Genomic DNA, 16,568 nt, shown 5'->3' with positions numbered 1-16,568 from the left:
CATATGATAGACAAAATCTCATCTCATCTAATACTGAAATCTCAGTATTTCATCAATTCAATAAATAGGAGAATTTTTTACAATGATTTTTTCATTAATGGGTTTTCTTCATGACTTACGAGAAAAACATGACTTACGAGAAAACGATCTTCACTCCTCCTTTGAGACCACTTTCAAATGTTCCTTTTCCTCTACCACCAGCTAAAACCTGTGCCTTTATCACAACATCTTTTGAACCTAGAAAAAAAAACACTTCTATTAGATAAAAAGCATGGGGAAGCATGCAAGACAGAATATTTTGTTATTTAAGCATACGTATTAAGTGGTATTATTAAATGCAGTAAAGTCATTTATCCACAATGTAAAAAAAATAGGCATTCCATGTATGAGAATGCCTAACTCTTAGCTGAACAGAAGTACTGTAACTAATGATATGCAGGCCCTGATCAGGTAGATCAGTTGGTTAAAGCATTGTCTCCATACACCAATGTTGTGGGTTTGATCTCCAGTCTGTCAGGACACATTCAAGAAGCAACCAATCCTATACAATAAAAGGATAATATGAGAATAAGAATAGACAGAACGGCAGACCAACCGAACAACCAATCAAAGTGTAATATGCTAATGACATGCTAAGGCTGCTCAGCAGCTCACTATGATGTGCATTGATCACCAGGGAGCAGATGCTCCGACCGGTAGGTTAACTTGCTGCTAGGGTCTGGCCAATTGGGACTGAGCGAGATGGGCTGGACATGCCCTGGAGCCCTCCCGCGGTCCCTCCCCGGCCCGATCATGCACCAATGTGGTCCTTCAGCCTGGCCTGTGCCCTCTTGCAATCCGGGACCCCTTGGGGGATGTCAGAGAGCCGGTTTCAGCCATATCCCACAGGCCACTCCCCTTGGGAGGGCGCCAGACGCAGGGCTCATGGCTAACGAGTGCTGCTGTGGCAGCGGGAGCCTCTCCTGATCGGGACTGATTGGGCGCAAGCCTGCAGCAGGCACAGTGGGGCCGGGATGAGCAGGAGCGATAGGTAGGAGCTGCAGGCAGCGTTGGACTGCGGGTTTCGGTTTGATCCCTGCAGGCCACCCAGAGGGACCCCACCCGTGCACGAATTTGTGCACTGGGCCTCCAGTAAATACATAAGTGAGTGGAACAACAAAATCCATGTTTCTCTCTCTCTCTCTAAAATCAATCAATCAAATAAATAAATAATGAAGGGAAGGGAAGGGAAGGGAAGGGGAAGGGGAAGGGGAAGGGGAAGGGGAAGGGGAAGGGGAAGGGGAAGGGGAAGGGGAAGGGGAAGGGGAAGGGGAAGGGGAAGGGGAAGGGGAAGGGGAAGAGGAAGGGGAAGGGGAAGAGGAAGGGGGAAGAAGTACAGAAGAAGCCACATGGAGACTGGTAGGAAGGGCAAAAAGACAGATCAGGAAGGCCCGACATCCATGGTGTGGTAGTTAAAAACCAGGAGGGATATCTTGGCTGCATAGTCTCCTCACCACCCACATCCTCGTTGAGGAGTTCCCATGCCCCCTACAAGGCTCCCCAGCCCAGGGCTCCACAGAGGGCTGCTGAAGTCCCAGGCACAAGAATTATTTGCTGACGGACTCACTCATTCTGAACTCCAGCAATGGGGCAGCAGCTCAAAAAGTGCCAGGGACATCCAGGTAAGAAATGAATTGTCTGGCTTCAAGGTGAGGACTGGATGAACAGCTTTCTCCCAGACAGAAACGCTGACAGACACCATTGTTCCTAGGTAAGTCCTTCATCCACCTAGCCTGCAGGCACAGACAGGCACCAAATCTGAGTCTACACTAAACTGGCTAACACCACTTGCACTACCCTGCTGATTCTCAGAGACTCCATCCAACCCAACTTGCAGGCCCAACCAAGTAACTTCCAGCAACTTTTCCATACAAACGGTCTGTCTCCATTCTGCAGCAAACTTTCCCAAAACCTCTCAAATGTTCCCAACTCCAAACAAGCAGCAACTGGCCATGGCATGCCCCATACCTCTTGCTAAGCAGCCCAAAGACCAGCACTAATGGCAGCTGGCCTCAGTTGGCAGCTTAACCTCTTCCAGGCACCTCCAAGTACAAGGCAATTATCTACAGATCATTTTGTAGCTCAGACCAGGTGGCCCTGAGCCAGGCACAGGCAGTGGCTAACCTTAGATTGCATCAGAGCCCCTTCCAAGAGGCCCCAGAGCAAACTCAAGTGTCCAGAGCATCACCCTCCTCCCAATTGGCTCTACAAACAACACTCCCAAAGGGTGGACTCAGTAGACACCAAAGTCCCAAACAACAGCTTGTCCATTATACTCATGGCCAGTCCTCACAGCAAGTTAGCCTGAGGGTCAATCCAATCCACTGACATGACAATAGCAATCAAGGCTCAACAACAAGAGGGCCCAAAAACCCACACAAGGGACACCCCAGGGCACCCAGCCCAGGTGACCAGGGATATGGCGCCACTGGGCCACATAGGACACCTACTACATAAGGCCAACCTGCCCAAATGAGGAGACATGCAGATCTACCTAATACATAGAAACAAACACAGGGTAGGAGTTAAAATGAGGAGACAAATGAAAGAACAGAACAAAATTCCAGAAAAAGAACTAAACAAAACCAAAACAAGCAGTCTACCAGATGCAGAGTTCAAATCAGTGGTCATAAGGATGCTCAATGACCTTAGGAGAAGAACAGATGAACCCAATGAGAACTTTAACAAAGAGACAGAAAACGTAAAAATGAAGATGAACATAAAAAAAGAGCCAGTCAGAAATTAAGAATACAATAATTGAAACGAAGAATATATTAGAGAGGCCGAAACTGGTTTGGCTCAGTGGATAGAGCATCGGCCTGTGGACTGAAGGGTCCCGGGTTCGATTCCGGTCAAGGGCATGTACCTTGGTTGCGGGCACATACCCAGTGGGGAGTGTGCAGGAGGCGGCTGATCGATGTTTCTAACTCTCTATCCCTCTCTCTTTCTCTCTGTAAAAAATCAATAAAATATATTTAAAAAAAAAAAAGAATATATTAGAGAGAATCAACAGATTATATGAAGCACAGAATCAAATCAGTGATTTGGAAGACAAGGTTACAGAAAACACCCGATCAGAATAGGAAAAAGAAAATCCAAAAAAGATAAGAATAGTTTAAGGCAGCGGTCGCCAACTGGTGGTCCGTGAGGTCCGAAAGGTTGGCAACTGCTGGGTTAAGGAAACCCTGGGAGCAGCGGTCGCCAACCAGTGGTCCACGGACCACTGGTGGTCGTGAAGTCCAAAAGGTTGGCGACCACTAGTTTAAGGTGCCTCTGGGACAACATTAAGTGTAACAACATTCATGTCATAGGCATATCAGAAGGAGGAGAGAGCTAAATGTTGAAAATGTATTTAAAGTAATAATGACAGAAAACTTTAAAAAAAGAAAAGAAAAGAAAAAAAGAAAACTTCCCTAACCTGGCAAAGTCAATAGACATACAAGCCCAGGAAGCAGAGTCCCAAACAAGATGAACCTAAAGAGGTCCACACCAAGACACAACATAATTTAAATGCCAAAGGTTAAATACAAAGAGTGAATCTCAAAAACAGCAAGAGAAAATAACTTAGTTATTATCTACAAGGGAGTTCCCATAAGACTGTCAACTGATTTCTCATCAGAAAATTTGCAGGCCAGAAGGGATTGGCATGAAATATTCAAAGTGATGAAGTAAGGACCTGCAACCAAGATTACTCTATCCAGCAAATCTATCATTTAGAATGAAAGGACAAATAAAGAGCTTCCCAGACAAGAAAAAGCTAAAGGAGTTTACCACCACTAAACCTTTAGTACAAGAAATGTTAAAGGAACTTCTTTAAGAAGAAAAAAAAAGATGACAAAATATGAATATTAAAATGGCAATTTCTACATGTCTATTAACAATTACTTTAAATGTAAATGTGTTAAATGCTCTAATCAAAAGACATGGGGTGTCTGAATGGATAAGAAAACAAGACCCATGCACATTCTGCCTATAAGAGACCCACTTCAAATTTAAGAAAAGCACACTGACTGGAAGTAAAAAGATGGAAAAAGATATTTCATGCAAATGAAAATGGAATAAAAGCTGGAGTAGCAATATTTATATCAGAAAAAATTAGACTACAAAACAGGCTATAGCAAGAGACAAAGAAGGACTCAGCAATTCCACTTCTGGATATGTATCCAAAGAAACCAAAAACACTGATTCAAAAAGATATATAATCCTACCCGGTTTGGCTCAGTGGATAGAGCATCGGCCTAGGGACTGAAGGGTCCCAGGTTCAATTCCAGTCAAGGGCACATGCCCGGGTTGTGGGCTCAAGCCCCAGTAGGGGGCAGTCAATCGATGATTCTCTCTCACCATTGATGTTTCTATCTCCCTCTCCCTTCCTCTCTCAAATCAATAAAAAAATATTTTTTAAAAAAAAGATATATACATCCCTATGTTCACTGCAGCATCTATCTATATATATAAAAACCAGCAACCAGAACGCTGTAACAACCAGAATGACCAGTCGCTATGATGCACACTGTGGTCAGCGAACCAGCTCAATTGTGGGTGGGGCCGGGGACCAACCTCCCGCGGCCACTCCCTCCAGCCAGCCCTGCCCCCAATCACCCCGCCTACCCCAACAGGGGGCGGGGCCAGCCAGCCAACTTCCTGCAGCCCCACCCCCCAACAGGCCCTGCCCCCAATGGGCCCCCACCACCACGACTGGCCCGCAGCTCCTCCCCCTGGCCGGTCCCACTCCCAATCGCCCCCTTACTCCAACAGGGGGAAAGGCCAGCCAGCCAACCACCTGTGGCCCCTCCACCTAGCCTGCCCCCAATGGGCCCCCACCACCCTAATAGGCCCACGGCCCCTCCCACCAGCCAGCTCTGCCCCCACTCGGCCCCCCCACTCCAATCGGGAGCAGGGCTGGCCGGCCAACCACCTGCGACCCCTCCCCCTGGCTGGCCCCACCCCCAATCAGCCCCCACCATCCCGATTGGCCTGTGACCAACTCCCCCCAGCCAGCTCTGCCCCCGACCGCCCCCCCCACATCAATCGGGTGGAGCCAGCCAGCCCACCGCCCACAGCCTCTCCCCATGGCCAATCACCCGTGGACCCTCCTCCCCGGGCAGCCCGGCCCTGATTGGGCCCTGATCGATGGGGGGGTGGCGGCCAGCCAACCTCCCGCCATCTCCTCCCAACAGGCTGGGCCCTGATCCACCCCGATTAGGGCCGGGCTGGCCAGACCCCACCCGTGCACGAATTCGTGGACTGGGCCTCTAGTCCTATATAATAAAGAGCTAATATGCAAATGGTCATCACACCCTCACGCCCTTAAGCTGGAACTGCTCAGACACTCAACACTGGGGAGAGAGGAATGGGGACCAGCCAGGTACAAATTAAGCACACGAGAGAGGAATGTGGAGCAGCCAGGCACAAATGAGCTCGCAAGAGAGGAATGGGGACCAGCCAGCTTGCGGCCCGGGAGAGGGTCAAGCCGCCCGCCCCGTGGTCCCGGGTGCCAACGGCTATGCCTGTGGCCCGGAAGATGTACAAGCCGCCCGCCCTGTGGTCCCCTGTGGCTGCAGCCGGCCCGGGCAAAGCTGGCCCAGGTCCTGGGTGCCTGAGGCCGGCCAAAGGGAGGGAAGCCCGGGTCCCGGTGACTGCGACCAACCATAGGAGGGAATCCTGGGTCCCGGGTGCAGGGCAAGGCAGAGGCGGTTAGGGGCGATCAGGCCAGCAGGGGAGGAATTAGGGACGATCAGGCCGGTAGGGGAGCAGTTAGGGGCAATCAGGCAGGCAGACATAGGTGGTTGGGGTGATCAGGCAGGCAGGCAAAGGTGGTTAGGGGCGATCAGGCAGGCAAGCAGAGGGGTTAGGGGCGATTAGGCAGGCAGGCAGAGGGGTTAGGGGCGATCAGGCAGGCAAGTGGTTAGGAGCCACTGGTCCCGGATGGCGAGAGGCAGTTGGACATCCCCCAAGGGGTCCTGGATTGGAGAGGGTGCAGGCTGGGCTCAGGGACCCCCCCCCCCATGCACGAATTTCATGCATTGGGCCTCTAGTCCTACCTAATAATAGACAAATATGCAAATTGACCGCACCTTCGCTATGCACAAGCCACGCCCACCAGCCAAGCCAAGCCCACCAACCAATCAGGATGAGTATGCAAATTACCCAACAAAGATGGCGGCTAATTTGCATATCAAGACAGCATAGAAAGAAGCCAAGAGCTGCAGAAGGGAGCAAAGCTGCGGAGAAGCAAGCAAGCGGGGGCGGGAGGGAGGAGGAGAAGGGAGGAGCGGAAGCGGGGCCGGGGGAGAAGGGAAAAGCAGGCGGGCTGGCGGAGAAGGCGGGGCGGGGGAGAAGGGAGGAGCGGAGGCGGGGCCGGGGGAGAAGGGAAAAGCAGGCGGGCTGGCGGAGAAGGCGGGGCGGGGGAGAAGGGAGGAGCGGAGGCGGGGCCGGGGGAAAAGGGAAAAGCAGGCGGGCTGGCGGAGAAGGCGGGGCAGAGGACAAGGGAGGAGAGCAGGCAGGGCGGGGTAGAGTGCAGCAGGAAACCCTATTGCAGGATTTTTCCTGCAACGGGAACGCTAGTATATATATAAAAGCCTAAGCAACTGTTATGACCAAACGACCAGTCAACCAGTCACTATGACGCGCATTGACCACCAGGGGGCAGGCGCTCAATGCAGGAGCCGCTCGCTGGTGGTCAGTGCGTTCCCACAGCCAACCCTCTGAAGCCAGCCAACCTTCCCCTCAGCCAGTCCCTCCCCCCGACTGGCCAGCCCTGATTCACCCTGATCAGGGCTAGCCAACCTCCCACAGTCCCTCCCCCTGGCCAGCCGGCCAACCTCCTGCAGTCCCTCCCCCTGGCCAGCAGGCTCCGATCAGCCCGGCCCCAATTGGACTGGGCGAGATGGCCCCAATCAGCCCTGATCGCTGACCAGGTGTAGGGACCCCACCCATGCATGATTTCATGCACCGGACCTCTAGTTATTTATAATAGGCAAGGTATGGAAGCAATCTCAACGTCCATCAATAGATAAATAGGCAAAGAAGTTGTGGTACATATATACAATGAAGTATTACTCAGCTATAAAAAACTAATGACATTTTGCCATTTTCAATGCGGATGGACCTAGATGGTATTATACTAAGTGAACTAAGTCAGAGACAGACAAATGCTATATAATTTCATTTACATATGGAAACTAAAAACAAAAAAACAAAATAGAAATGAACTCATAGAGGACATTTTGACAGTTGCCATATGGGAGGGGGGTGTAGTATGGGTGAAAAGGGGGAAGGCATTAAGATGTGCATATTGCCAGTTATAAAAACAAGTCATGGGAATGTACAGGGAATATAGTCAATTTTGTAACAACTAAGTATAGTGTCAGATGGGTGCTAGACTTAACAGGAAGATCACTTTGTACGTTATAAAAATGCACAATTACTATGCTATAAAGCTGAAACTAATATACTATTGTATGTCAACTGTAATTGAAAAATTAAAAATTATTTTAAAAACAAGAAAAAAGAAGGCAAAGTCCTATTGTATGCTCTTAAAAATCTCTATCCTTAGCCTTGGCCAGTGTGGCTCAGTTGGTTGGAGTGTCACCCCATACACAGAAAGGTGGTGGGTTCAAGTCGATTCACCCAGGTTTCAGGTTCGACCCCATCAGGGTGCATACGGGAGGCAACTGATCGATGTTTCTCTCTCTCGCTCTCTCTTTCCTTTCCTCTCTCAAATCAATAAAAACATCCTCAGGTGAGGATTACAAAAAAGTAGTTTCTGTTCCTCTACATTTAAAGGTCCTTATTAGTTACTAATCCCACTACAATCTTCATTTGTAGTGTTCTTTAAGAAGAACTCACTTTCTAGCCCTGGTTGGCATGGCTCATTGGTTAGAGTGTCGACCCACACACCGATCTCTGGGCCCAGTTGGGGCCCATGCGGGAAGCAACCAATTGATACGTCTCTCACATCAATTGTTTTTCTCACTCTCTTTCTCCCTCCCTCTCTCCTTCCTTTCTACTCTTTCTGAAAAATCAATGGAAAACATATCCTTGGGTGAAAATTAACAACAAAAAGCACTCTCTAGATGAACAAGATGCTTTTTGTAGCAAGGGGGGGATCAAAATCAGAGCAGCTTACCTACTCCTTACTACTTGTAAATCCTAGCCCCAGAGAACTTGCAAGAAATAATCATAGTTTTATTATATCTTAAATATAACTATTCTTTTTACCATAGCTAAGAATCATTAAAGATGTTTACAAAGAATAAAGAAATAAAAAGATTGGCAATTAAATAAATCCTATTCATTTTGTGAAAGTTTCTACAAATTATTTTAACAAAATAGTGAAATTAGACTAAATGAGAAAGTATATGGAAAACTACAGAAAACCAATTATAATAATTTGGAAATAGAAAAAGAAATAACTTTTACTGACTTCACTGTATATAAATCAGGCCCTAATAATATTGGTATGAAAAACATTCAGCATTATGAAGGTAAACATTGGTAAAACAAAAAAAAGAAACAACAACAACAAAATCACTCAAGAAATTAGACTAACAAAAATAGAAAAAGAAAGTCAAATGATTGGAAATTCATCCTTAAGGAAACAGGATAGAATTAGAAAAACTTATCCTTTTTCAATTACATTTCCAAGTTTTCCTTCTTTCTTAGCTAGGTCTTCTTTAAAAATTAACATTTAGGTCATACATATAAGATTGAATCTCAAAATAGTTATTAAAAATTAACCTTTGCAAGAAATACTATAGATATTGCCCAAGAGGGACACTCTTCTCACAATCCAATTGCCCACAGCTGTTGCCTGAGCTTTCTGTTCATGTCGAGGTTGAAGCCTCGTGATGACTGGTGCCATGGATCTGTCGCTCACCCAGTGGGGCGAACTGAGCCCTCCCTGGAGAAGAAACCCGGGTTCCAAAAGATATGTGATCAGTGCTGGGGCCCCACCAGCAGGCAAGGGGATCCCAAGGCAGGTCCTGGGCGTGGAGGCCACGGGGGCATAGGCTACCAAGGAGACAGAACTGAACCTCACAGCACCCTGCTTGGCCCCGGAGGATGGCTGGTTAGTCAAAGACGGGTAAGATTCCTCAGGGAAGGAACAACCTAAGACAGGCACAGTCGCAGAGGGGCCATCAGGAGAGAACTTGGAGGTCAACAGAGGTGGGGCACAGACCCTCACCCTCTCAACTTTGCAGGGGCCTGAACACTCACCCCTTCTGAAGGAAGTCTCCTGCCCCCATGGCTGCTTAACTTCCCATACCCAGCTCAAATCGGGACCCTGGTAACAGACAGAGACTTGGCCGACAGCAGCTGCCCTCTCACTGCAACAAGAATTGTTTGAGTTGTCGTGTACCCATTGTGTGGGGAAGTGGGTTTTTGATATCTAAATCCAGCCTAGCACCAGGAATGCTCAGGGCCTACTCAAGAAGGCAAATAATCCTTTCCACTAATATTTACAGGGTAAAATAAGATTGTTGTTAGAGTAATAAATTTGATAGTAAAATAGTAGTCAAGTTTTCAGGCTAATTTAAATTGGCTAATTGAAACAAGCGAATATTCTAGAAAAATTAATTGTACTGGACAAAAAGCAGTTCCTAAAGTGTTAACTAAATTTTTATTGGTAGTTCATCTCATGATAAAATTGCATAACATGTAATGAACCTAAAGCAGTAATATTATAGTGCAAAAAATTAAAATTTAAAAGCTATCAAGACTACATTATAAAATTTCCAAAAGCCTCCTAATATTTAAATCAAAAAAGGGGGGAATAGTAGAAGAATATCATGTAAGGAAAAATATCCTGTAAGTAAATTACATCTAGAAAATTTGTACTTTAGAAAATTAATTGTAAGGCTAAAAGCAAGACACCCATGAAAAACACACATGGTGTCAAAACAAGCCAGAGGAAAATCATTTGGGCAAAAAATGAAAAAGGACCCCAAGTCAATTTTATAGAAAATATCCCTTTATTAACTTTTGGTCAAGAATATGTTTGTATATTTTCAGAAAACAACTCCGAGACCATGTGGATTCCGGCAACAGAGAAGAATCGACAGGACTACTCCAGCCATGAAGACAGAAGAGAAGCAGTCCAGAGATGGAAGACGCTGATGCGGCCTTCCCATACTAGCAGTTAGCAGCTGTGCGTCACTGCTGGTTGCCCAGGACCAAACCAGAGAGGGTCGGACCTGCATTACCACAATTTGTCCACCATCCAGAACTGAAATATCATTGCTGACATGTACACATAAGGAACTGTTTGACATTGAAATTGGGTCTCAAAAGAACTGTTGGCCCAGAAAGAAACTCACTACAGACTGATTCATTTGCCTTTCAGCATAACCATTATTGCTTGTCTCATTTTTGGTTATTTTAAGTGTATTTCTAGTAGCACATGATCTCACTCATCTAGGGGAAATGATAAACAACATAGACTGATGAACAAGGACAGACCCAGAAACAAGGAGGCACGGATCAGACTGTTGGACCTCAGAGGGAGGGTAGGGGAGAGTGGGGATAAAGGGGAGAGACCAACCAAAGGACTTGTGTGCATGCATATGAGCCTAACCAGTGGTTAAGGACAACAGGGGGGTGAGGGCATGTGTGGGGAGGAGTGTGGGATGGGAATGGGGGGATGAGGACAAATATGTGATACCTTAATCAATAAAGAAATTTAAACAAAATAAATAAATAAATAAATAAAATTATTAAAAAAAAAAAGAAATACTATAGATATATGAAGTACAATCATTAGTTTTTTTTAAGCCTTGACCCTTAAGAGACTCATATATACACTAGAGGCCCTGTGCACGAAAATTCATGCACTGCGGGGGGGGGGGGGAGGTCCCTCAGCCCGGCCTGCCCCCTTCTCACAGTCCAGGAGCCCTCAGGGGATGTCCTACTGTCTGTCCTCCCTCTGTGGGAGGCGACCGGCTGATCAGGGGAAGGCACTACCCCCACCACCCTCTCGCTGCTGCTGCCTCTGGCCTCCCTCTGCGGGAGGCGACTGGGCCGATCTGGGGAAGGCAATGCCCCCATCACACCGTTGCTGCTGCCACTGCCAGCCACCACAGCTGCCTGAGCCTCAGCCCTCGCAGCCACAGCAGCGGCCTGAGCCTCGGCCCGGCCCTCACAGCACCTGCTGTGGCTTTGTCTGGAAGCACATCCGGAAGACTCGGGTCTAATTAGCATATTACCCTTTTATTAGTATAGATTGTTTCAAAGGTAAAAATGAGGTACATCACTCACCATGTGTAAGTTCAAACTGCAGGTCACCATTAATTAATAAAAATTTCACCAAAATCAGTATGAACTTTTACAAGGCTTTTTGCTAAATAAAAAGAAGTTTGCTTGTAATATGAATATAAAGAATTTTTTTCACATTAACAAAAAAATACTGTAAATGAAAAATGATGTTTTTCAAGTCAAAGAAATCACAAAAGAACAGCTTATAATATACATTATAAACTTGTATATGCCCTCACTTTTGAAAAAAAACAAAACCCATTCTAGAAACAAATAAGTACAAACCTAGATAAAACTTTAACTTTAAAAAAAATTTTTTAATGTTCCACATCTTAAAACATTAATAAAAACAAAGTCTTCACCAAAGCACATTTAAAGCCATATTAATCAAAGGTACATACAAGAGCAATCAATTGTGTTAACCCACTAAGATATTGGTGGAATTTTAAATACTTCTAAAAAGAAAATGCATTATATAGCTAGTATATTACTTAAGTTCTCATATTAAATTATAAAAAATGTAAACTGAAGCATATTTTCTAATCAAAACTTATTTTTTAATTCAGAGATTAAATTCAAATAATATAAGCTATTAAGATTTCTGTTATCAATAAAAGGACCTACTAATAAACATAGGTAATTGCTTAATTCATTTAACAAACATTAATATTTACTGATTACCTAAGTGTCAGATACTCTTACTCTTCTGAGTTTGGGAGATACCAGTAAACAAAATTAGACAAAGAAGCCCTCATAGAGTTTACATTCTAGGGCTTGACTTTCTTTTTTCCCCTTGAGCTTCCTTCTTTTTTAATGTCAAAAAGGGGAGGGAGGATATTGGACCTCTCTTTACTCTCACATAAACAGCTAAGATTATCCTTCACCAATTCCCTGAAGAATCATCACAGCCACAATACTTTTAAACTATGGAGTAGTATAATTTTCTTCTCAATACATCATATTCCAACTAAAAGTAGCACTTCAGCTTCCTAATGCCAACATAAGTGATTCTTAAGTCACTAGCACTATGGGAGTTCATAATAATTTTAGAATGTCAACAATCATAAAGTTTTGCTTTCTCTTTTAAGTAAATAAAATTTATTGTTTATTTTACTAATAAAATAAAAACTAAAAGTTATTAAATCAAAAGTACAGTTCACATCTTATCAGAGCTGCCATGTCAAGGTAGCATGAATTTTTTAAGTTTAGTACCTAATTTTTTGGCAATTGCATAAGCTTCATCTGGTGACTTAGCCACGTGTCCTTTGGGAATGGCGACTCCAGCTTCTTGCAACAATTCCATACTCATGTATTCATGTAGTGAGAGATTCCTTTGTTGTTGTTGTTGTACTTGGAATCCATGGTTGTTAAACAATCCAGAACTTCCCAGAACCTAAAGAAATTGGGGATATAATTATATATACTAAATTGGCAGTTATTCTTATTAAAAACACCTTCTCAAAATTATTTGTCTCTATATAGTACTTGGTTCTTCATAGCCGCTAATAAACCTATTACACTAAATAAAATATAACATTCACAGTACCTAATTTACAATTTAAAATTAAAAGCTAATCTGCCAGCTAAATGTCAAATGTTACCCTAGTGGTTTTAACTATTTCCTCATCATCTCTAGTCCTTATCTTTCATTTGAGCTTTACTTCCATATCTCTAATGATATTCAAAGCATTTCTGCCTCAAGGCCAAATTCAGCAGATGTAAAACCAATCTTATTTGCCCAACAAATCAAAAATCCTTCCCAACTTTCTTCTCTCCACCACTAGAAGCCCGGTGCACGAAATTCGTGCACGGAGGGGGGTTGTCCCTTAGCCCAGCCTGTACCCTCTCCAATCTGGGACTCCTGGAGGGATGTCCGACTGACCGTTTAGGCCCGATCCCGGTGGGTGGGATCGGGCCTAAATGGGCAGTCGGACATCCCTCTCACAATCCAGGACTGCTGGCTCCCAACTGCTTGCCTGCCTGCCTTCCTGATTGCCCCTAACCGCTTCTGCCTGCCAGCCTGATCACCCCCTAACCACTCCGCTGCCAGCCTGGTTGATGCTTAACTGCTCCCCTGCCAGCCTGTTTGCCCCCAACTTCCCTCCTCTGCCGGCCTGGTCACCCCTAACTGCCCTCTCCTGCAGGGTTGATCACCTCCAACTGCCCTCCCTTGCAAGCCTGGTCCCTCTCAACTGCCCTCCCTTGCAGGCCTGGTCCCTCTCAACTGCCCTCCCTTGCAGGCCGGGTGCCTCCCAACTGCCCTCTCCTGCTGGCCATCTTGTGTCCACTTGGGGGCAGGATCTTTGACCATATGGGGGCAGACATAATGTGTGTTGGAGTGATGGTCAATCTGCATATTACTCTTTTATTAGATAGGATAGAGGCCTGGTGCAGGAGTGGGGGCCAGCTGGTTTGCCCTGAATGGTGTCCCAGATCAGGGTGGGGGTTCCCTTGGGGCGTGGGGCAGCCTGAGCGAGGGGCCTGTGGTGGTTTGCAGGCCAGCTACGCCCCCTGGCAACCCAAGGGGAGGCCCTGGTATCTGGTATTTATTTTTCTTCTACAATTGAAACTTTGTAGCCTGGAGAGGAGCCAAGCCTGCTGCTCCCTCCGCGGCCGGCAGCCATTTCTGTGGCAGTTAATTCACCTTCTACAATTGAAACTTTGTAGCCTTAAGAGGAGGCTGGGCCCGGCCAGGGTGTGCGGAAAGCTTTGCTTCCCCTGTTGCCGCCGGCAACCCTGGCTTACTCTCTCAAGCTCCGTTCTGCCACCATTTCTGTTTGGTTCTGCTGCCATTTCTGTTTGAATTTGTTTACCTTCTATAATTCAAACTTTGTAGCTTGAGTGGAGGCTTAGGCCTGCAACAGCTCACGGAAAGCTTGGCTTGCTCTGTTACCTGGGAAACCTTGCTCTCTGCGGCTGTAGCCATCTTGGTTGGGTTAATTTGCGTACTCGCTCTGATTGGCTTGTGGGTGTGTCGAGGGTAATTTGCATATTACCTTTTCGTTAGGTAGGATTCCTCCAGCACCTAACAAATTGCCTGGCACTAGATATGTGATTAATTGCATGACTTGGTAACATTACTCTTCCATACAATCCAGAGTCAAAGCCTCCCGGCCAGCATGGCTCAGTGGTTGAGCATCGACCTATGAACCAGAAGGCCACAGTTCGATTCCTGGTCAGGGCACATGCCCAGGTTGCAGGCTTGATCCCCAGTGTGGGGTGTGCGGGAGGCAGCCGATCCATGATTCTCTCTCATCATTGATGTTTCTCTCTCTCTCTCCCTCTCCCTTCCTCTCTGAAATCAATAAAAAAAAAAAAGTGTTTTGTTTTGTTTTTAAGAGTCAAAGCCTGTATTGGATATTCTGGTGTATTGTCCAGATCCTCCCTTCGGCACGAAAGCACTCACTGCCCCAGCTGCTGGGAGTGTTGGTTGTGGCAGCTGAGGTCCTTCCAAACTCTAAAGCTACATTACTTAATGTGAGAGTAGAAGAGATGTTATTAAGACAATACATTAGGCATCTCCATATGGAGACATAAAGGCTTACAAAGGAATTTCCAAAAGGCTAAAGATTATGATTAGGATGAAAACATATTCTAAAAACTAGACAGCACCCTTTACGACTCATAAGGAAGTTCAAGACCAAAAAAACAACACTTTTATTAGGAAGCAAACTCATGGGACTCACTATCTGTAAGTTGAAAGTATGACCAGCTTTTAAAAGAAAAAATAATAGTTAAAATCAGTTCATGTATGGCACGTCTGAGTTACTTCATAACATAACAAACTGGCTTACAAAGCCAATTACGCCCTTCCACAAGTTTTATCCTTGAAAAGAACCGGCCAATTCTTATGTTCTGGAAAACACTGTAGGGCAGATTCAAGCACACAAGCTCTGGAGCCATTCGGTTCTGGAATTCAACCTAAGCTTTGACCTTACCTACGTCCTGACCCAACAACCCAAATTACTTGTTCTCTGGGCAACAGTTTCTTCATCGATGATGCAAACGTAGCTGACTCCCTTACTGTGTGGCTGAAAAGCCTAGTGAGACGGCCTGGCACGCGGTAAACACTCAAAAAGCAACACAAAACCCGAGGCCATTATGCGATAATCGATTCAAAACTGGAGTGACCCAAAAGATTACTCCCCCAATGAGAAACCTCGTACACACCATCTTATCACCACCCTTAACAAGCAGAAAGGAACAGACTACCGGGGGAGGGAAGAAACGTCGCCGCCTCGCCCCAGGAAAGCGCAGTCAGCAGGCAGGCCGGCCCTGGCACAGTCCTCCGGCCCTCGGCGCTCCCAGGGACACAAAGTTCGCCTCAAGGGCATGCCCCCTCCCCGCAGCGGGCCGACCGCCGTGGGCCCCCGCGCCAGCCGAGGAGGCGGCAGACACGGCGGCAGCCCCCGCGGAAACGGGGGCCGCGGCTGCCGCCGGGTCGCCGGGCTCCTCGCCGGCGGAGGGCCGGGGCAAGGCGACGCCAACGAGAGCCAGCTCGTCGTCCCGGCCGCCGGCACTCCCCGGCGGGCGCCCCGAGTCGACCAATGTCACTGGCGGAGCAGTGACCCCGCGTCCGGCCTCGGATCCCTGCCCGCCTCGCCCTTTCTCCTGCCGACCCTCCAAGCAAGAGCAGGCTGGGCTCAATACCTGGGCGGCGGCCCGCAGCGCCGTCCGGGGCGGGTGGCTCCTAAGGGCGGCGGCGGCCAGCAGCCGGCCGGAGAATATGGAGGCCGCCATTTCTGCGTCCAGCCCCGACCCCTCGGCGCCTGCGCAGGAAGCGAGGGAGCCGGCGACGCAGCCGCTCGGGACGCGTCTCCGCCCGCGGCCCACCCCCGGGGCGGGGCCCGGCGCTGACCGGTCGGCGGCCGCCCGGCCTGCAGAGGGCAAAGCAGGAACCGCGCTGGCGGGGCGGGAGCGGGACCCGGCGGGTGGAAAGCACACTTTGGTCCTGGGAACTGGGCACCGCAGCCTCCAGGTCCGACTTGCGGCCCGAAAGCAGCTGTGTATGTCCTAGTGAAGTGTCCTGGGAGGACCACCAGCGCCTCCACCTGTGCGACCTTAACTGCTCTGAGCCTCGTTTGTCTCCTATGGAAGGTGAGCTGCACTCAATAAGTACTGATGCCAAAGCCGGTTTGGCTCAGTGGATAGAGCGTCGGCCTTTGGACTGAAAGGTCCCGGGTTCGATTTCGGTCAAGGGCATGTACCTAGGTTGCGGGTACATCCCCAGTAGGGGGTGTGCAAGAGGCAGCTGATCGATGTTTCTCTCTCATCGA

General features: G+C 47.4%; 1 protein-coding gene across 1 annotated transcript in view; it reads right to left on the bottom strand.

Moving 5' to 3' along the window:
• SUCLA2 (succinate-CoA ligase ADP-forming subunit beta) overlaps positions 1-16,057 on the bottom strand; it is a 74,745-nt gene extending 58,688 nt beyond the window's left edge. The window contains exons 1-3 of the mRNA XM_079778871.1: positions 15,943-16,057; positions 12,505-12,685; positions 138-237 (exon numbers count right to left, since the gene is read on the bottom strand). Coding sequence (XP_079634997.1) covers positions 138-237; positions 12,505-12,685; positions 15,943-16,032 — 371 coding nt within the window. The 5' untranslated portion in view covers positions 16,033-16,057. The remainder of the gene's footprint in view (positions 1-137; positions 238-12,504; positions 12,686-15,942) is intronic.
• Between the last annotated feature and the right edge of the window lie 511 nt (positions 16,058-16,568).

Source organism: Cnephaeus nilssonii (assembly GCF_951640355.1).
Source record: "Cnephaeus nilssonii genome assembly, chromosome: 8".
Classification (NCBI taxonomy): domain Eukaryota; kingdom Metazoa; phylum Chordata; class Mammalia; order Chiroptera; family Vespertilionidae; genus Cnephaeus; species Cnephaeus nilssonii.
The sequence above is the reverse complement of the archived record's forward strand: the minus strand, read 5'-3'. Positions and strand labels throughout refer to the sequence as shown.